This window comes from Phyllobates terribilis, unplaced genomic scaffold (assembly GCF_046119375.1).
Source record: "Phyllobates terribilis strain yellow unplaced genomic scaffold, ASM4611937v1 Scaffold_1__5_contigs__length_1240528914, whole genome shotgun sequence".
Classification (NCBI taxonomy): domain Eukaryota; kingdom Metazoa; phylum Chordata; class Amphibia; order Anura; family Dendrobatidae; genus Phyllobates; species Phyllobates terribilis.
The window spans coordinates 179,025,857-179,045,319 of NW_027362761.1; the positions used below are offsets into that span (position 1 = coordinate 179,025,857).

The window sequence follows — 19,463 nt, forward strand, 5'->3', positions numbered from 1 at the left end:
TGACCCTATGGAACTGAGAACGGGGTAGGCTATTCTTTGTAGTTTTGGCATGGCAACTGGAGTAGTGTAGCAAGCTGTTGCAATCGGTGGGTTTAGTGAATAGATCCGTGGTAAGTTTGCCACGGCCGTCCTGAATGACTAATGTATCAAGGAATGAAATCTTGTCTGCATCGTGGTTAAGAGTGAATTGTAACTCTGGTCTAATGGAGTTGAGATGGGTGAAAAAGGTGGTAAGAGTATCAGTCGGGCCCTGCCAGATAAGGAAGACCCCCCCCTCCTCTCTCCCTCCCCTTTCCATCCCCCCCTTTCTCCTCCTCCCTTTTTTTGACACCGTCTATTCTGTTACCTACCTCTTTCGTAACTCAGTGTCAACCGAGATGTATTCTTATGTATGACTTTCAACTATGCATCTTTTGTTATATTTTTTTCTCATCATGCTATTTATCTTTTTTGCAGTAGCGACTTAATGAATAAGGCCAGTGTGGCCGAAACGTCTACCTATTGTCGCCTTCACCACTGTTATTTTTTCTACATTTCATTTGTATAAATAAATTGGCACTAAAAAGCAAAACTTCCTATGAGTGTGCGATGAATTAACCTTTGAAATGCGACTTTCAATCTGTGGCAGCAGTATTTACAGCGTGCGTCCCACGGAGAACACTGTCCTAAACGCTCATCAACGTCTCCGCAATGCAATAGTGGGGCACCGATGGGTTGCTATGACAGCCTGGAGTCTGCTAAAACCCCTGACCTAATGTACCTCTTCATAAATCAAGAGTGTCTAACTCCACCATGCCCCTTCATCAAGACTGGCAAGAACAATGCTGGTCTTGATAAATTGTGCCCTTTGTCTTCTAATACATCATTGATCAAGGGGGTTGGAATTATGTGCTTGTAGCGTGGCATGGGGCAGTAACCACAGGCGAGGGACTCGTCTTCTCTTGTCACGCCCTGGAGCACTACATAAAAGAGTGGGGCCTTGCTGGGTGTTGTAGTTGGTGCTGTAAGAGCCTCACGCCCGTGCAGGCTGCCTAAAGCCGATGGTATTGGACCATAGGTTTCAGAGTTCAGTAAAGGAGACTCCTGTTCTAAAACACAGTTTTTACTGAACGGTAACTTGGTAAGGGTTATGTACAAATGGTAGTGGGTACAAATTCTTATGGACGTTTCCTTCACAGTGCAAAGCATTTTCACACACATAGTCTCTTTCCTCTGTAGTCTACTTCAGGGTCGGTGAAGCACTGTCATGCTCGACCAAGGAACCAGATGGCGCATGGCGAGAAGGATGGGAAGGGGAGCACTGTCAGTAGGGAAAGATTAGAGAGACAACCCCTGAAACTTGTCCTGAGCAACCCTGATCTGCCTGACGTCCCTAAACGGGTTCTTTCACCCCATGCGGCAATCGTGTTCCTATCCCTGTCTTGCCCTAAGCATGGCCCTTGCTAGTGCGTGAGGCAGCAGGTACACTAGTCCAGATTCAAAGGGAAATGACTCGCCCCCTGGGCCGTGGGGCACTCGGATCCGGGCAGTAGGGGAACGATGGGAGTAGTAGTGGCAACCCGGTTCCGTGGCTCAGGGTGGTCAGACCAATGGTAGTCTGCTACTGTACTTTAGATAATGTCCGACTACACCACCCGCGGATTGCGGTTATTAGGAACCGCCGCTGCATGCAGACCGCTGAGGCTGATGAGGTGTGCAGCTAGGGTAGTGTGACTCCCCACGGGAAGAATGCGGCCCCAGGGCAGTGTAGTGGATGGTGGGAGTGATGGTGGTGAGAGTCCCAGTACCGGTAGTGCTGGAGGCGCGAAGGAGCACACAGACAACAAGTTACAGTCCAGGGTCTTTACTCACAGTTCTTTACTGGTCCTAGTCACCTTGGTACCGGCGGTGACTGCCCAAGCCGTGCTGCGTCCACCAGGTGTGGGGCTCGGTCAACTCCCAGGCAGTTCAGGAGCATGGCACAGGACCCCCTTTAATCCTTTCTCTGGCCTGCCTCACCAGTGACCCACTTTTGTCCAGCTGCCGCGGACTCGTGCGGTTAAACGTGGGCCCCGTCCTCCGCTGTCCTATATGGTGCCTTCCTAGCAGGTTTGATGAGGTGTCGCACCAATAGATGATCACGACGACCGGTCTTTGGCTGAGGGTAGTTTCTCCTCCACCAACTTGGGATCCGGTACCCTTAATCTGCCTGACCCTTCACCCTGGATTCTCGTGGGTTCTTAGGGTCCCTTCCACCTTCTTGTTCCTGAGCCCTTCTGTTTCTCTCTCTCTTCTCCTTCTTTCCTGTTCTGTCTTCTCCTCCTTCCCTTGGCCTCTTCTCCAGGCCCACTTCTCCTTCTCCTCTCAGGCTCCGGCCTCTTCTCTAGGCCTGCCTCTGGAGCGGCACTCAGCCTGAGCTGCTGCTCCCTGTCAGCTCCCCTCTCCTCACAGACTGAACCGAACACTGTTCTAAGATGGCTCCTCCCTTTTATACTTCCCTCTAGCCATGAGCCCAGGTGACCAGCAACCAATGAGCTCCTTCCTACGCTCAGGAACCAACCCCTATCTGCCCCTACAGCACTGGGTGTTCCACCCCCCTCCCCACTCCAGGCAGGGACATAGTCGGTCATGCCTGCACTTCTGTCTAGTGGGAGCACCGTTGAGCTGTCCCTCGGAAATGGGGTGTGTGTGCTGTATGCAGCTAACTGAGCCCTGGTCCATACTCCATCCTTACCCGGGAGTGGAATATCACACCTCTGGTCTGAGGTGCAATATCCCTGTAGCGGCCGAACCCTCGGGGCGCTACAGAAACAGACAAGGATAGAAAAAAACAGCAATCACTCTAAGCGCACCCAGACTATGGAATGGTATTGTAAGGCGGCGGAGTTCACATCGTGCAGTAACTGAGGCAGTGACCCAAGCAAGTCCAACATAAGCAGCTTTTATTCGGCACTCATGGGTAAAACAGAAAGTCCTCCGGTTCGTAGCCGAGTTAACATAAGTCCATAACAACGGTTGCCGTGGGCAACGGCCGCACCGGGCCGCTCAGAGCCTGATGGGTGCAGAGCCTTCACAGGCGTAGGTTCAGCTACACACAGGCCCGCCAAGCTTTCCTGCTATGTTCCTAGCAGGACCCAACACTGAACAACACTAATCCTTAATGCAGGATTTTTAAAGAACCTGTGGCAACAGCCACTAAAAAACTCGGGTTGGAGGGAGAAGGCCATCCCCACTGCTTTCCTGTAGCCTCCTCCAAGAAATGAAGGCCCTGCCGGGTTTTACTAATCTGCCTTAGCCAGATAGCCTGACCAGGTCAATGCTCACCTTCATTCCTGCATTGCAGCCGCAGCTGTGTCTGTGACTGCAATGCACTTCAATGGGTTTAATAGGTCTCTGTACACATTCTGGGGGATATATACCACCCCTCGTATACGATCCCCGTCACTGCCTCACAGTATACTAAAGGAAAGGAAGGGAGAGGCAAACCAAAATATAGATAAGGGAAGGGAAAACATCAAACAAACTTCCAAACAGCAATCTCCAGAGACAACTCCTAAATTATTTCTCTTTCCACGGTTCACAGCTGTAAACCAATTCCAAGATATAGCAAGCTATCACTGGCAACTACCCACGCTAAAAGGAGAGTACTTATACCAGAGGGGAGTGGAGCAATCAGAACAGCTGAGATAACAGTCAGGACGGAAGGCTATAGGAGACAAGCAAGAGAGTTTAACTCTTGTAATCAATGAACAAGGGAAATCTGCATAGCTAACTTGAAAGTAAAGCAGATCCAACAAGTGCAGGCGTGCATGTAGCCAAACGTTGCAATATTCTGACCCCTGAAATGGAGGAAACCACTCTCTGTCACTGTATCCCCATGATAAGCATACTGTTTTGACCTATTTTGTCATAGCCTAGCTTGTCGCCACAGTACTGATCAGCAAGTCTCTCTACCTGCTCAGCGGTTCCGAGTCCTTTTTCTTCAATACGGGCACCCTGGATCTAGCACTCAGGACCCCACTAGTTCCTCGAACTCAGTCCTCTTTAAGTCCATTACCTTCAGCGTTTAGCAAGTTCAGGGTTTCTCGTGACACGTCGTCCTAGTCAAGGGTCCCTTTAAGGTGGAAGGCCACTCTGGCTTGTCTTCGGCCAGTTCCAGGTAGCCCTACTCCCTTGTCCCCTAGTTTCTTCTTAGTAGTTTACCCAAACAGCAGCACTGCTCACAGACACTTTCGTACTTCAACTTGAACTTATCCCTATCTGACTATCTAACAGGAAGCAGTCACTTGCCCTAACACTAAGCTCCTCCCACTGCGGGCTAGTCCCAAACATTAACTCTATCCTTACCCTAATGCCGCTACCTAACTACAGTCAGTAACTTATCCTACCTATCTTGTGTCCTAAGTCCTAACCTATGTCTTATCCTATACTATACACTACCAACACTATACATTGCCATATCACAATATATTGGCAAACATCACATGATACAATATAAATATAAAACACGCACAATACAATACACAGTACAACACGATTGGTGTCTTCAGGAGTAGGAACGTGACAGTCCAGTCCACAATTTTAACATGCTCATAGATATTTAGCATGTCACACTTTCCTTTGATGTACAGTATAGATTTTTTTTATCATATCAAGCTTAAAGTATATGGTAGCTTTGTTACAAGTTGCAAAATAAGAGTACTACTACATGTGATAATATTAATAATGTACACTTTGTACCTTCCTTAGTATGAGAGAGTAAAGCCCATTATAACTCCTCGATTTGCAATATCCTGCAGTGAAGTGTTGCTGAATGAGCTGGGCGAATTTGCTGTTAAACATGACCTTCATATACAGGTATGAGTATATAAACTATGTGACATAAGAAATATATTGTTTGCAGTCCAGAGATTCAAATGCAGTGTGGTTAAAGAGTGCGTCTGATTTTCTAAATCCACATTAGTTATTTTGTTGAGTGGTCTTGTTGAGAATAAAGACTTCCATCCATTATCTGAAGCTACAAAGAGCATGGTTACAAAGAATGTCTCTCTTTCTGGAGGACCTGCACATCTTTCTATTATACGGAAAGTCTACACATTTTTTGGGTACCATGTACTATTACACTTCACCTGTGGTGGCACTGAATGCTAATTGAACACTTACTGCCAGGTTCCCCTGCAGCTGTACACATTATCATTAACCCTCTAAGAGATCAGACCATTTTTCATTTCTCCTCTTTCTGGCAAGAGCCATAACTTTATATTTTTCCATCTATATAGCCATATGAGGTCTTGTTTTTTGCAGGATTAGTTGTAGTTTTGACAGCATTCATTTTACCATATCATGTACTGAAAACTGGAAAAAAAATTACTCCAAGTAGGGTGAAATTGTGAAAAAAACTGTGATTCCATTATTGTTTTTTGAGTTTTGTATTTTCTGAGTTCAGTAACATAGCCTGGGAATATGATTCTTCAGGTCCGTGCAATTATGGCAATACCAAACTCGTACACTTTTTTTGTATTTCGGTAATAGAACATTTTTTAGAAATTTGTGAAGAAAAAAAATAATAATTTACTGCCATTTCCTGAGATATGTAACTTTATTTTTCCATCAGTGGAGCTGTTTGAGGGCTTGTTTTTTGCATGCCGATCTACAGTTGTCATTGATGCCATTTTGGGGCATATTGCTGACTTTTTATTCTATTTTTATTTTCTTTTAAATAATTTTATATTTTGATATACTGCACTTTTATGGATGTAGTGATACCAATTATGTTTATTATTAATGATTTTTTTTTTCTTTATTTTAAAACTGGGAAAAAGGTTTAAACTTTATATATATTAGGGATGAGAGAACGTGCTCGTTAATACTTGGATATCACTCGAGTATCTGGGTGCTCTAATGTACTCAGCACTTGGCGAGCATTAGCCAGTGCTAGAATTTGAAGCTCAAATCCCAGGTCCGTATGTCTGGTGCCTGTTACACAGCCATTAAACATGCAGGAATTGTCTGCCAGTCACTGTAATGCTGTAGCCATGTTGGTAATGGCAATACTGTGATTGGCTGGCCATATTACATCATCACAGGTTATATAAGGACCAGCGCCGCCACACTCGGAACACTGACGCCATTGCACATCTCAGGGACAGTTCTTATTAGAGGGAGAGAGCAGTTATCCAGGCCTGTGTATGCACAGTTTAACGAATTAGAGTCCTCTAATGTGGATACTGGTGCTGATGCTGAACCATCATACTAACAGTCCTTGTAAGGGCTAAACCTGTGCTTTGCTGTTGTATCAGATACATTCTGCATTTAGCCTAGGGAGGGACAGTTGTAGGAGCAGGGAGAGTGGCAGAATAGAGCCTCTAGGCAGGGCTTAGGGCTTTGCAGTCCATTGCTAAATATATATCTGCTGCACGTGACCACATTCTTTTTTTGGGGGGCTGAAAAAATGTACTTTATTGTCATCCACATAGTGTTACGTGATTTCTGTTTTCTTTTTTGGTGGTACATAACACTCCAAAAAGCGTTTACATTTTATTCTGGATTCAAATAGTCATCCATAGAGTATTACGTCCTTTCTGTCACATTCCAGTGGTATATAATACTCCAAAAAAGCATTGAACATTTTTTTTCAATTCAATTAGTCATCCATAGAGTATTACGTGCTTTCTGTTACATTTCAGTGGTATATAACACTCAAAAAAAGTGTTTACATTTTTTTCTGGATTCAATTAGTCATCCATAACGTATTAAGTGCTTTCTGTTACATTTTGGTAGTATCTTCAAAAAAGCATTGAAAAATGTATGGATTCAATTACTCATCCATAGAGTATTAAGGCACTCTTAGATGCAGGATTGTACAACAGACAAAGAGAGGTGAACCATCTTAGTTAAAATGCAAGTCCTTTTGAAGCCGATAACTGAAAGAAGATGTCTTTAGTAAGAAAGACTGAGATTTACAATAGACCCTGGCATACTAACAAGGATGTCCATTTTGTATGGACAAAGAGATACAGATTGGACAATAGGTAAGACAGAAAGAGACCTTTTAAGTTTTGAGAGCATTAAAGCAGGTCTGTTAGTGCGAATAGCCTGCGGCCTCCATTGATTGTCAGCCAATTGTGTAATTGTCCAGACGATATGGGGCAGCAGAGAGCTGTTCGCTCAAGAAATCACAGTGGGTGGTCCTGAGTGACCTTCCCAGGCTGTGATATTGGTGAATAAATCCCTGACAGTGACAATAGTCAATGTTTGAACTACTACATTTGTACACCTGTAGCAGGCCAATTTTTGTTTTTATTTCAAACCAATGAAATTTCACACAAAGTAGGTTAAACAGTATGTATGACTGTAGTCAATTTTTGGAACAAAAATATTTTATGAACTGTAGCAGGCCAAGCGGTTTTTAGACATTTTAAATAATTTTACATAAAGCATGTTAATTGTATGGATGACTAATTGAATCCAGAAAAAAATTTGGAATGTTTTTCTTTTAGATACCACCGTAATGTAACAATAACCGTGTTAAACTGTATGGATGACTAATTGAATCCAGAAACATTTTTGAACGTAAATATTTTGAAAGTGTATTTGATGCATTAATACACTCATAAAGTGCAAGCCAGGACAAAAATTATTAGGAGTGTCATCCATAGACCCATGAAAGGTAACAACTAGCAGGCCTCATTCAAATATTTTTAAAATGTAGTTGCTGTACTCCTACACTCATAAAGGCTTTGCACAAAGAGCAAAGCCAGGAAAAAAATACAAGAATGCTAATACAGTAATCCTCTTCAGGTGTCTGCTTCTTCTTTTCCAACTCAGGAAGCTGGGGAGGCTGCTTCCACCTGCTTCCTGGACCCTGGTTCCCAGGTGCCTGGGTTGTAAGTGACCCGGCTTCAGGTAGTGCCGGAGTCCCCGACATGTAGAAATGGGTGACAGCCCCCTATGTTACCTGCACTATCCAGCTCCTGCATAGGAGGTAGGGAACCCCAAGGACCTATAGGCCACATGGTAGCTCAATACAACATAGTATTTTCCTGTAAAAGCATTGCTACTTCTATATCAAAAAAATAGATTAAACATTTTTGCAGGTTCCAATTTAGGTAAATAAACTCTGTGTGCCACAGTTTTTACATTTTCCACACGTTGGTTCCTCTAATCTTATTTTCTTGGCACGATGCAACAATCTTTGACAGGTCAAAGGAGCAATCACAAGGAAATCAGGGTGATTGATATACCAGCACAGAAAGCTGCAAAACTGTTGTTTTAGTGTTTACTTTAATTATTGTATTTACTTTTTTAATAATTTAATTTCATTTATTTTATTTAACTATTTAGCCTAGTTTCTAAATCTTCTTTTAGAGTCACATCAGTGAGTCCCCCGCAGAAATCAAAGAGGTTCTACAATTATTTCCTGCTTACAAAAATTATACTGAAGTATATAATAAAAATAAACTTCTAACAAACAAGGTGAGCTTAACATTTTTTATACAGTTTCTTATTAAAGGGTCATTCTGCTAAGTAGATTTAACACCTACTGTACCTACAGTTTAGCTGATAAATGTATGATCCCTGGAGATTTGGACACTAGCATCTCTCCATAATTCTGATAACTGGCTATCCCAAAGCCACACCACTCCATTCACTTCTATGGGAGAGATGGCTGTGCATGTGCACTTATGCTCCTACAGACCCAATGCCTGGGCTACATATTTTGGTGCCCCCAAACCCTCAGAAATGGTGTGACAGAAAGGTAGCCCTTATATCCACAGTTCTTCCCTCCCTCCACACACACACTGACCAGAGACTTATGGCCCATTTACACAAGTCAATAATCACGGATTGTTGATTTATGGCAGGAGTCCCAGAGGTGGAACCTATTCAGTGAGTAGGTGGTGGATGATTATGGGACAACCACTTTTTATCCAAAGAGCAGTAGAATATTTGATGGATAAAGACCAATGATTTAACCATAATGGTTTCATAGTTTTTAAGGTTGACGGTAGACTTCAGTTCATCGAGCTCAACCTATAGCCTAACATGTTGATCCAGAGGAAAACTAAAACCCCAAAGGGCAGACACTAATAGCTCCATATTAGGGGAATCTTCCCGACTCCACAAATGGCAATCAGACTAGTTCCCGAGAGCAACGTCTCTTGATGGAATCTAGTGCCCATAACCTGTAATCTTATTTCTATCAAGAAAGGCATCCAGGCCCTTCTTGAATTTTAGTAGTGAATCCACTATTACAACATCATGTGGCAGAGAGTTTCATAGTCTCACTGCTCTTACAGTAAAGAATAATAACACACTTGCTAATTTTCTATTTTCTGTCAGCATAAATAAGTAGTCACTGATGGCATAAAACAACTAGACTTGGCTAATGAAGAAGAATAAGATCAACTGATCATGACAATGTATTTACTGAAAAGGACACCCTGCATTTTGTGTAGAAGCAAAACTATACATGCCATATAGTATTCTGTTCTTCATGAGTAGCTTGAGTAGAAATTTAGACTTCTCATGTGCCTACCAAATATATACAATAGAGTACAAAACTGAAGTTCATGGATCCTAACTAGTTTTTTGTATTAAGGTGCCAAAACATTTACTTACAGTTTACACCATGTTTTAGTGTAAGCAGCACCATAAAAAATCACAAATATGCTGCATGACAAATTAGCATTAAAATATATATATTTTTAAATCACTTTTTAATCATTTTTTAAAAAGAAAAGTTGGCATAAGTCACATTATTGAGTAAATAAAACGGGATTCAGTTGTATGAGACATAGATTTGATTTTCTGTCAGTGTATAGGTCAAAAGGTGTTAGTAAATGTGAACAATTTCTTACAGGTGCTTCTTGCAAAATTAGAATATCATCAAAAAGTTAATTTATTTCAGTTCTTCAATACAAAAAGTAAAACTTATATATTATATAGAGTTATTACAAACAGAGTGATCTATTTCAAGTGTTTATTTCTGTTAATGTTGATGATTATGGCTTACAGCCAATGAAAACACAAAAGCCATTATCTCAGTAAATTAGAATAATTAACAAAAAATACCTGCAAAGGCTTCCTAAGTGTTTAAAAAGGTCCCTTAGTCTGTTTTAGTAGGCTCCACAATCATGGGGAAGACTGCTGACTTGACAGATGTCCAGAAGGCAGTCATTGACATACTCCACAAGGAGGGTAAGCCACAAAAGGTCATTGCTAAAGAAGCTGGCTGTTCACAGAGTGCTGTATCCAAGCATAGTAATGAAAAGTTAAGTGGAAGGAAAAAGTGTGGTAGGAAAAGGTGCACAAGCAACCGGGATAACCGCAGCCTTGAAAGGATTGATAAGAAAAGGCGATTCAAAAATTTGGGGGGGATTCACAAGGAGTGGACTGCTGCTGGAGTCATTGCTTCAAGAGCCACCACACACAGACGTATCCATGTCATGGGCTATAAGTGTCGCATTCCTTGTGTCAAGCCACTCATGACCAAATGTCAACGCCAGAAGCGTCTTACGTGGGCCAAGGAGTAAAAGACCTGGACTGTTGCTCAGTGGTCCAAGGTGTTGTTTTCAGATGAAAGTAAATTTTGCATTTCATTTGGAAATCAAGGTCCCAGAGTCTGGAGGAAGAGTGGAGAGGCCACAATCCAAGCTGCTTGAGGTCTAGTGTGAAGTTTCCACAATCAGTGAAGGTGTGGGGAGCCATGTCATCTGCTGGTGTAGGTCCACGGTGTTTTATCAAGACCAAAGTCAGCACAGCCATCTACCAGGAAATTTTAGAGCACTTCATGCTTCCCTCTGCCGACAAGCTTTTTGGAGATGGAAATGTCATGATCCAGCAGGACTTGGCACCTGTCCACACTGCCAAAAGTACCAATACCTGGTTTAACAACAACAGTATCACTGTGCTTGATTGGCCAGCAAACTCGCCTGACCTTAACCCCATAGAGAATCTATGAGGTATTGTCAAGAGGAAGATGAGAGACACCAGATCCAACAATGCAGACGAGCTGAAGGCTGCTATCAAACCAACCTGGGCTTCCATAACACCTCAGCAGTACCACAGGCTGATCGCCTCCATGCCACGCTGCATTGATGCAGTAATTGATGCAAAAGGAGCCCTGACCAAGTATTGAGTGCATTTACTGAACATACATTTCAGTAGACCAACATTTCAGATTTTAAAATCATTTTTCAAGCCGTTGTTATAAAGTATTCTAATTTACTGAGATAATGACTTTTGTGTTTTCATTGGCTGTAAGACATAATCATCAACATTAACAGAAATAAACACTTGAAATAGATCACTCTGTTTGTAATGACTCTATATAATATAGGAGTTTCACTTTTTGTATTGAAGAACTGAAATAAATTAACTTTTTGATGATATTCTAATTTTACAAGAAGCACATGTATATTGCATAAAGAAAAAAAGGTGTGCAATGTTTGGTGTTTCTATCTTTTAGACCAAGCCATTGTGTGTTACTGAAGTTAGGTATTAGTTTGTCAAAATATTATTGATACATTATTTTTTTCCTTTATTGATTTGCCATTTCAGACAGTAATGGCTCACGGCTGCTACCTGACCAGTGAGGAGCTAAATGTATTTAGAGAAAGTGGTGCTGCAATATCACATTGCCCTAATTCCAATATTTCGTAAGTTAACAGAAATTAGATGCAACATTATAAGCTATAAAGTTTACTATGTGTATTGAGGGGAAGTTCACACATTCAAGTTTTATTCTTTAAAGGGACTGTCAAGAGTTTTCAGGTTGCAAAATGGCAACAAAAACAAGAAAAAGGCAGTTTCACACCTCCAACTTTCACTGTCCAAGCACAGACCACAAAGCTCGGACAGGCGGCAGGTTCCCTGACCTGAACTCAACAGCGTCATGTGTGTTTGGGTCAGGAGTCCTGAGGATAATCCAGACATTGTGGTAATTATCAGACTGAAAGTCGGATAGGTAAAACCAACCCAATCATGAGAAATTAATCATGACCGGAGCAATATCCGTTTTTGCATTTTCATTCTTTGCTCCCCTTCTTCCCAGAGCCAGAACTTTTTTATTTTTCATTCAATATGGCCATGTGATGGCTTATTATTTGCAGGACGAGTTGTACTTTTAAACGGCATCACTGATTTTACCATATCCTGTACTGGAAAACGGGAAAAAAATTCCAAGTGCGGTGAAATTGCAAAAAAAATGCAATTCCACAGTTGTTTTTTTTTTTGTTTTTTTTTTTACCACTTTCACTGAATGCTAAAACTGACCTGCCATTATTATTCTCCAGGTCATTACGAATTCGTAGACACCAAACATGTATAGGTTCTTTTTTATTTAAGGGGTGAAAAAAAATCCAAAGTTTGCCCAAAAAAAAAAAAAAAAAGTGGCGGCATTTTCCCGTAGCGTCTCCATTTTTTGTGATCTGGGGCCGGGTGGGGGCTTATTTTGTGTGCACCGAGCTGACATTTTTATTAATACAATTTTGGGATAAATCCGATGTTTTGATCGCCGTTATTGCATTTTACTGCAATGTTGCGGCGACCAAAAAACAGTAATTCTGGAGTTTGGAATTTTTTTCTTGCTACGCCGTTTACCGATCGGATTAATTCTTTTTTTATATTGATAGATTGGGTGATTCTGAACACGGCGATACCAAATATGTGTATGTGTTTTTTTTTTTATTATTTTCATTTGAATGGGGCAAAAGGGGGGTGATTTAAACTTTTATATATCTTTTATTTTTTTAATATTTTTAAAAACATTTTTTACACTTTCTGCATGCTTTAATAGTCTCCATAGGAGACTAGAAGCTGTAGTTTTCTGATCGTTTCTACTGCATACAGGCAACGGACGAGCAGATCGCCTGTATGCAGGAGAAATGCTCCTGTGCTATGAGCGCCGACCACTAGGTGGCACTCATAGCAATCTTTTCATGACAACCACAGGGGTCTGCTACAGACAGGCCGGGGCTAAGGCCGCGCTTCTGGCGCGGCGTTGTTAAATGCCGCTGTCAGAGATTGACAGCAGCATTTAACTGGTTAACAGCCGCTGGTGGATCGCGATTCCACCTGCGGCTGTTGCGGACACATGTCAACTGTAAGAATTGGAAAGGGGTTAAAAAGGACTAACTTGTATTCATAAAGTTAAAATTATAACTTAAAAGCTAATAAATATTGGCAGTAATTGTAAAATAATAAGTCATATGGACCGATTCATCAAAGCTTTTACACCATAAAACTGGCATAAAACTTTTGAAAAGTTGTAAAAAAATTTTGCAATGTGGAATTGCTCAGAAATTCTGCGACTTTTGGTGTTTTCATGCTAGTTTGACTCAGCTCCTCTGAAATGGTTGGAGCTGGGTGGGAGCCGGGGAAAGATGGGGTGCAGCCATGCCCACTCGCCCGCCCTTCCAGCTTAACAAAAGTTTTGGCCTTTTGTGCAGGAGAAATGCTGCTCCAGTCCCAGACTGGTGCAGCATTTCTGGCGCAGTGCACACATGCGCATGCCATTCACAAGATTAGTTGAACTCATTAAATGACTTGTCCAGTCTAAATTGATAAGTCTGCAGTCACTTTGTGTGGCTGCAGACTTATGAATTCCCCCAGCGCATGCACTGTGAGCTATGAGGATTGGCTGGTTTCTGAGCCGGGAACGACGGTGATGTGTGCGATATGCATAATCTCGGCCAGAGCCCGTCTAGTGGGCGCAGCATCACTCCATACACTTGTATTGAGAGAGACTGCGCCCACTAGATGGGTTTTGCCTGGGAGTATGCATAACGCATACATCACTGCCATTCCCGGCTCAGAACTAGAGAATCCACACAAAGTGACTGCCGACTTATCAATTTAGACCGGACAACCCCTTTAAGTAGGATGCACTTCTTAATGAATTTGTCTCCTTGTACTCGAAGCGTGAGCATCTTGATGATTCAGCCCCTTAGATTTTACACTTTTTTATAGAAAAAAATGGAAGATCATAAACAACATAATTAGCAAATGGCTCACACCTAAAACTTTGAAAGCCACATGTCTCTAATGTGTAATTTGCCATGAAATAAGATGGCAGCTCTTGGCAGTATCATATCTATGATGTATCGATTTACATGTGTTGGCCATCTCTTTGTTTTATTCTATAAAGTAAAGTATAGCTAGTAAAAGTTTAGATATGAAGCTCAGCCAAAAATGTCCTACCAACATAGGCTGAAAAATATAGAATGATAAAAAGTTCTTAAAGGGGTTATCCCAGCTCAAGAACTTGACAACCACTTTAATTAAATATATTTCATGCATCCGTTCTGTTACTTTCAGATTGTGCAGTGGTCACCTTGATGTTCGAAATGCTCTAAATCACAGAGTTAAAATAGGGCTTGGGACTGGTAAGGTATTTAATACATATTCTTGGGGGAGGTTGGCTGGTTGGGGTTAGTGGTGTAAATTGAAAAACAATTGTTCAAGAAGACATGTCATTTGTGTCCAGTTAGTTATGGTTTCTAGATATGACTTATCTTATGGTTCAATGCCATTGATCTATAACTTTTTAATTTTTAGAAATAATTGATGAAAGAATATTTAAAATGTAAATATATAATCTCTATTAGATATTGCTGGTGGGTATTCCATATCATTACTTGATGCTATCCGGAAAGCAATAGAAACTTCAAAAATTATTTTCATGGAAAGATCAAAAGATGGACAGAACAATAATGAAATAGAAAATGAGAAGAAGCCAAATGGAATGAACAGAGATGCTCAAAAAGGCTCAATGACAACTGAATTTAATGCTAAAGTGTTAAGTTACAAGGAGGCATTCCGGCTAGCAACTTTGGGTGGCAGTGAAGGTAAGTTTACCATTTAAGAAAAATAAACTGACAGCCAATTTCATTACATAAGTAAAATCAGTTCATCCATGCCTTTTTTACAGCTTTAAGCATTGACCACATAACTGGAAACTTTAAAGTGGGCAAGGAATTTGATGCACTGCTAATCGACCCTGAAGCCAAAGACAGCCCTTATGAGGTCTTTTCCAATACATCTAGAGAGGTAGTATTAACACGTGTAAAATGTTTATTTTTGTGACGCTAGTCACTACTCACCGTGAGGCAGGAAAGGCAAGAGGTCTGGAGTCAGTACCAAGAGGGCTCATAATAGACAAAGAGAAAAGACAAAAGCTTAGTCAGGTAACAGTCCGAGGTTAGAGTATCAGGAAGGTACAAGATAAAAGGGTAAGCTAAACGGATAATCAAAGGTAAATCCAATGTCAGCAACAGAGATCAGAATACATCTCAGACCACAGAGCAAACACACACACCGCTTGAGCAAAGCTACAATTGGCAAAGGTATGAGAATTGTCAGAGTAATAAATAGCCCTATAATCACCCACAATGGATGACACCTGGAGAAGATCCCACAGACCCAGCCAGATAGGACGGCTGAGCTGTCATTCACAATACTCACACCTCTGCCTCAGATTGGGCTGTAGAGCTGTCACTCACAATCCTGAGAGCTAACCAATCCCTCGATCCCATAGGGCAGCAGACCTGTCAATCACAGCATCCATTGGACACCGTGAATGGTGGAAACATGACAGTTTTATAGTAAATTTGATTTTAAAGCTAGCTATACATGTTAGATTAGTTTGAATGATAGATGATCCTCCTGACCCCCTCCTCATACATATTATCAGTTATTGCTTGGCATGTATGTGCTGTCAATGGCTAGAGAGGAGTAATCTGCTGCCATACAACTTATATTTAGGGAAAATCAATATAACTTACCTTTCCTCATACATTTTAGATGGTCGGATGGCCCCTCCAACACTTTCAGGTTCAGCTATTATTCATCTAATGTGTCTAGTCCGATTTTAGGTTCTGGAATGTTCTTCATTCAAATCCAACAATTCTTTTAAACTCAGGTTGTCACTGCCTCATACTTCTCTGGAAGCAGCAGCATTCTACATTTAGCTTTATATGTGAACAGAGAAGTATTTAGGACGCTACATATTTGATGTACTGTACATATACAGTTGGATACATGGAATTTTCTGTACATTTCTAAATTTGACTCTTTTTTTAAATTAGGAAATGTTGCAGAGATTCCTTTATCTTGGTATGTATGTCAATGTTTCTTTAACTTAAATAAAATAAATTCACTTAAGTCATACTAAATCTTATTTTTGTTTCCTAAAAATAATCAAGGCATATAAAAAGGAAATATTAATAACTGTATAAAAAGGAAATATTAATAACTGTATATAACAACATCTTTCCCTGCAAAACCAACAAAAATCACAACATTTCTCTGTTTATTGATTTAGGAGAGGGGGTACTCAAGGCTAAAAAATATTGCAGCTCATCCACTCACCTCTTAAACCTCCGACTATCCCTGTGAAGACAGTTGCCAGTTTCTCCTTTACTTTGCTTACATCTGTAATGAAGCCTTAGCAGCAGAATGCATTATATTATTCAACATCAAAATGAAGGACACTATGCCAGAATGGGAAGGACCCCATTATTAAAAAAGTTTTCTGGACTAAGCATTAAATTCTGCAGTCACTCTATGTCACTGCAGATTGATGGATCATGACAGTGCCATATGCACAAATGTCAAAATTCCTATGTGTTGCATGCTCGAGCATGATTACGTGACCACAATTTGCATTTGCCATCATGTGCTGACTTTCTTCTCATCCACTTCTCTCGGTTGAACATTGAGAGAAGCAGTAAAAGTTGCTAGTTGGTAGATGCAAATTACATACTTGGAGTCACTAGAAGGTAGAAATAGAGGGAAATCCTGACAGTCGGCATTCTGCACACTGTCAGGACTCGACAATCTGCAGTCACATAAAGTGACTGCATAAATTTATGTTGAGTCCAAGAAAACCCTTTAATTTAATTAGTTCCATTGGGAGTCAGAGGAATCTGCTGTATGATAGAACCAGCAATGTTGTGGCCTCTGCTATCAGTGAAAACCAAAATACCAGCGTGAATATATCTTTATACCACAGCAATGGGAACAAGCTGTACCGATATATAGATGCATGTGGTGTACTTTTTCCAACAAAGATCTTTACAGATATCACAGATTAATTTTTAGTGTTTGCCATTTATTGTGTTGTGAATTGGCCACAGATTACACCCGATGCCTTTAAAAGGGTGAATTCCTATGTGAAAGTAAACAAGATTTTTGTACAAGAATGACCAGGTGTCACAGTTTGCTCGTATTCCTGAGCCTTTATTTTTCACTATGTCTGAACAGAGGTTAAAAACCTTATCCACATATAATGCACTGAAATTTGTCCAAATGTGTGGTGTGGCAATTACAACAGAAATCCAAGGCAGTTCTGCTTTGTATGAACATACCCTAGCCAGTAATGACATTGATAATTGACAAAACTCATATAAGTCTCTGCAGGGGTGGGGACAGATATTAAAGGGCCCTTGCACAAGAACAGTGCATGGACCCCATTATTATTCCATATCTCCGCATATAGCATCCCCAGGTTGTTTCTCTAACAATTCTGGCAGCTAAACAGGAAAGGGTTCTTTACAGTCAGAGCAGACTGTGGAATGCCCTACCACAAGAGGCAGTAATAACAGCTAATAACACTATAACAGCTTTCAAAAAAGGACTGGATGATTTCTCACAACATATGGCATTGGGGGTTATATAGTCTAGTGACAGAGAATGTATAACTGGTGGAGAAAGGTTGAACTTGATGGACCCAAGTCTTTTTTCAACCTATATAACTATGTAAGACAGTAGGAGGCGATCAATAGAGGCCAGAGTAAGATCTAAGTGGGGCCTTCAAGCCAACCAGGTGGGATAAGAGAGTCTACCTTCCCATATGTCTGTGTGTGACACCGTTTATTCTGGAGATTATTTTCATTTGAACAAGGTCTACTATAGTTTTGTTATATTACCTAGAATTATATACTGTATATTGACTCCTATAATTCTCTGATCACTTTATCTTTAATTTTCTGTAGGTGATGATAGGAACATCAAAGCTGTTTATGTCGCTGGAAGATGTGTGGTTCCATTTCCTAACAATACATAGAGTACTACTAGGAACTAATATTTTACTAGAATGTATGGAGATTTCTTTTTAATGTGGAGATTGCTGACAGATTAACATTACTTTGTTAAAATATTTCTCTATTGTTATAAAGTTAATAATTTATTAAATATTCTTAAAATGAGCTAGTCAAAGATCAGAGTTTTATGTATTTGTAGGTAATAAATTTTAAGTATTATTATATATAGTATTTTATTATTTTTAGAAAATATGGAAATATATTTTTCCGATTAAAGAGTACTTCCACTTTAGAATTAACAATAGTAGGATTTCAGTATTAGTCACTCCTTGTTTCATTATTAAAAAGGGTTTTTAGAGATTGAAAAAAAATGTTGCTGAGCTGATAGTGTTAATGGTGTTTATTATAGAAGCAGGACAACTCTAGTCTATAGGCCGTCTTGTTTATGTCTGGAGTTAAGTAAAAAAATATATATTTTGCTATATTTTGAAATGCCTTTTTTCTGGCATTTTTGACGTTGTATAGAAAAACGTTGTCAAAATGGAAGAAAAAAACCTTCGCACCAAAAAAAAAAAAGACACTGAACCCAAAAATGCTACCAAAATGGCAAGAACCAAAATACTGTATGTGTAGACTCTTTTAGATCTAAAAAAGGAAATGATGTAAAGAAAATGTGTCTAAAACACCATAAAATGTGTGTGTCTGTGTGTGAATCCAATGGACTACAATGAGTTACTACAGGAAAAAAAAAGATGTGGCATAAAGAGGTATTCCCATCTTCAAGATCCTATCCTAGTACTGTATGTAGTAGGTCTAATAATAATAATAATATTAGTAAATACCTCCAATTAAAAATCTAGTATAGTTCTTTTGATTCGCTATGCCACTTGCTCCATGTGCAGGGCATTGCAGTAGCTTACGCATCCATGGTTACGACCACTCATATAGTGACAGTTAATTGCTAGTGGTCGTAACCCTGGATACCCAAGCTACTGCAATGCCATGGGGTAAGCGACATAACGAATCAGAAGACTATACGACATTTCTAATTGGAGGTATTTGCTAATATTATTTTTATTACACCTACTACATATCGGGATAAGATCTTGGAGATGGGAATACCCCTTTAAATCTGTACAGGGTGGGCCATTTATATGGATACACCTAAATAAAATGCGAATGGTTTATGACCAACTTTATGACCACTTATAAAATGTGTTCAAAGTGCTGCCCATTGTTAGAACTCTCCTGTTAGGTTTTTTCTATCTTGCTGGTCACATGACCTTGTTTGCCTATTTAATCCTGCTCCGCCCTCCTGGCCTTGCTGGACTTCATTGTAATTTCTACTCTTAAGTTAGCCTGGTGCTTAGTTACCTTTCTCAGTCTGTTTAGCTTGGTCTTCGGACCTTTATGTTCTATGTTGTGTGTTTGTCTTTTACT

The 19,463-nt window shown here is 40.4% G+C and overlaps 1 protein-coding gene across 2 annotated transcripts in view; it reads left to right on the forward strand.

Annotated features, from left to right (window-relative positions):
- The window catches only part of GDA (guanine deaminase), a 136,802-nt gene extending 117,976 nt beyond the window's left edge, over nucleotides 1-18,826 (forward strand). For both annotated transcript variants that reach the window (XM_073670450.1, XM_073670429.1), the window contains exons 7-14: nucleotides 4,729-4,836; nucleotides 8,347-8,454; nucleotides 11,542-11,639; nucleotides 14,299-14,366; nucleotides 14,589-14,828; nucleotides 14,912-15,030; nucleotides 16,068-16,095; nucleotides 17,976-18,826. In XM_073670450.1, coding sequence (XP_073526551.1) covers nucleotides 4,729-4,836; nucleotides 8,347-8,454; nucleotides 11,542-11,639; nucleotides 14,299-14,366; nucleotides 14,589-14,828; nucleotides 14,912-15,030; nucleotides 16,068-16,095; nucleotides 17,976-18,046 — 840 coding nt within the window. In that variant the 3' untranslated portion in view covers nucleotides 18,047-18,826. The remainder of the gene's footprint in view (nucleotides 1-4,728; nucleotides 4,837-8,346; nucleotides 8,455-11,541; nucleotides 11,640-14,298; nucleotides 14,367-14,588; nucleotides 14,829-14,911; nucleotides 15,031-16,067; nucleotides 16,096-17,975) is intronic.
- The last annotated feature ends 637 nt before the right edge of the window (nucleotides 18,827-19,463 follow it).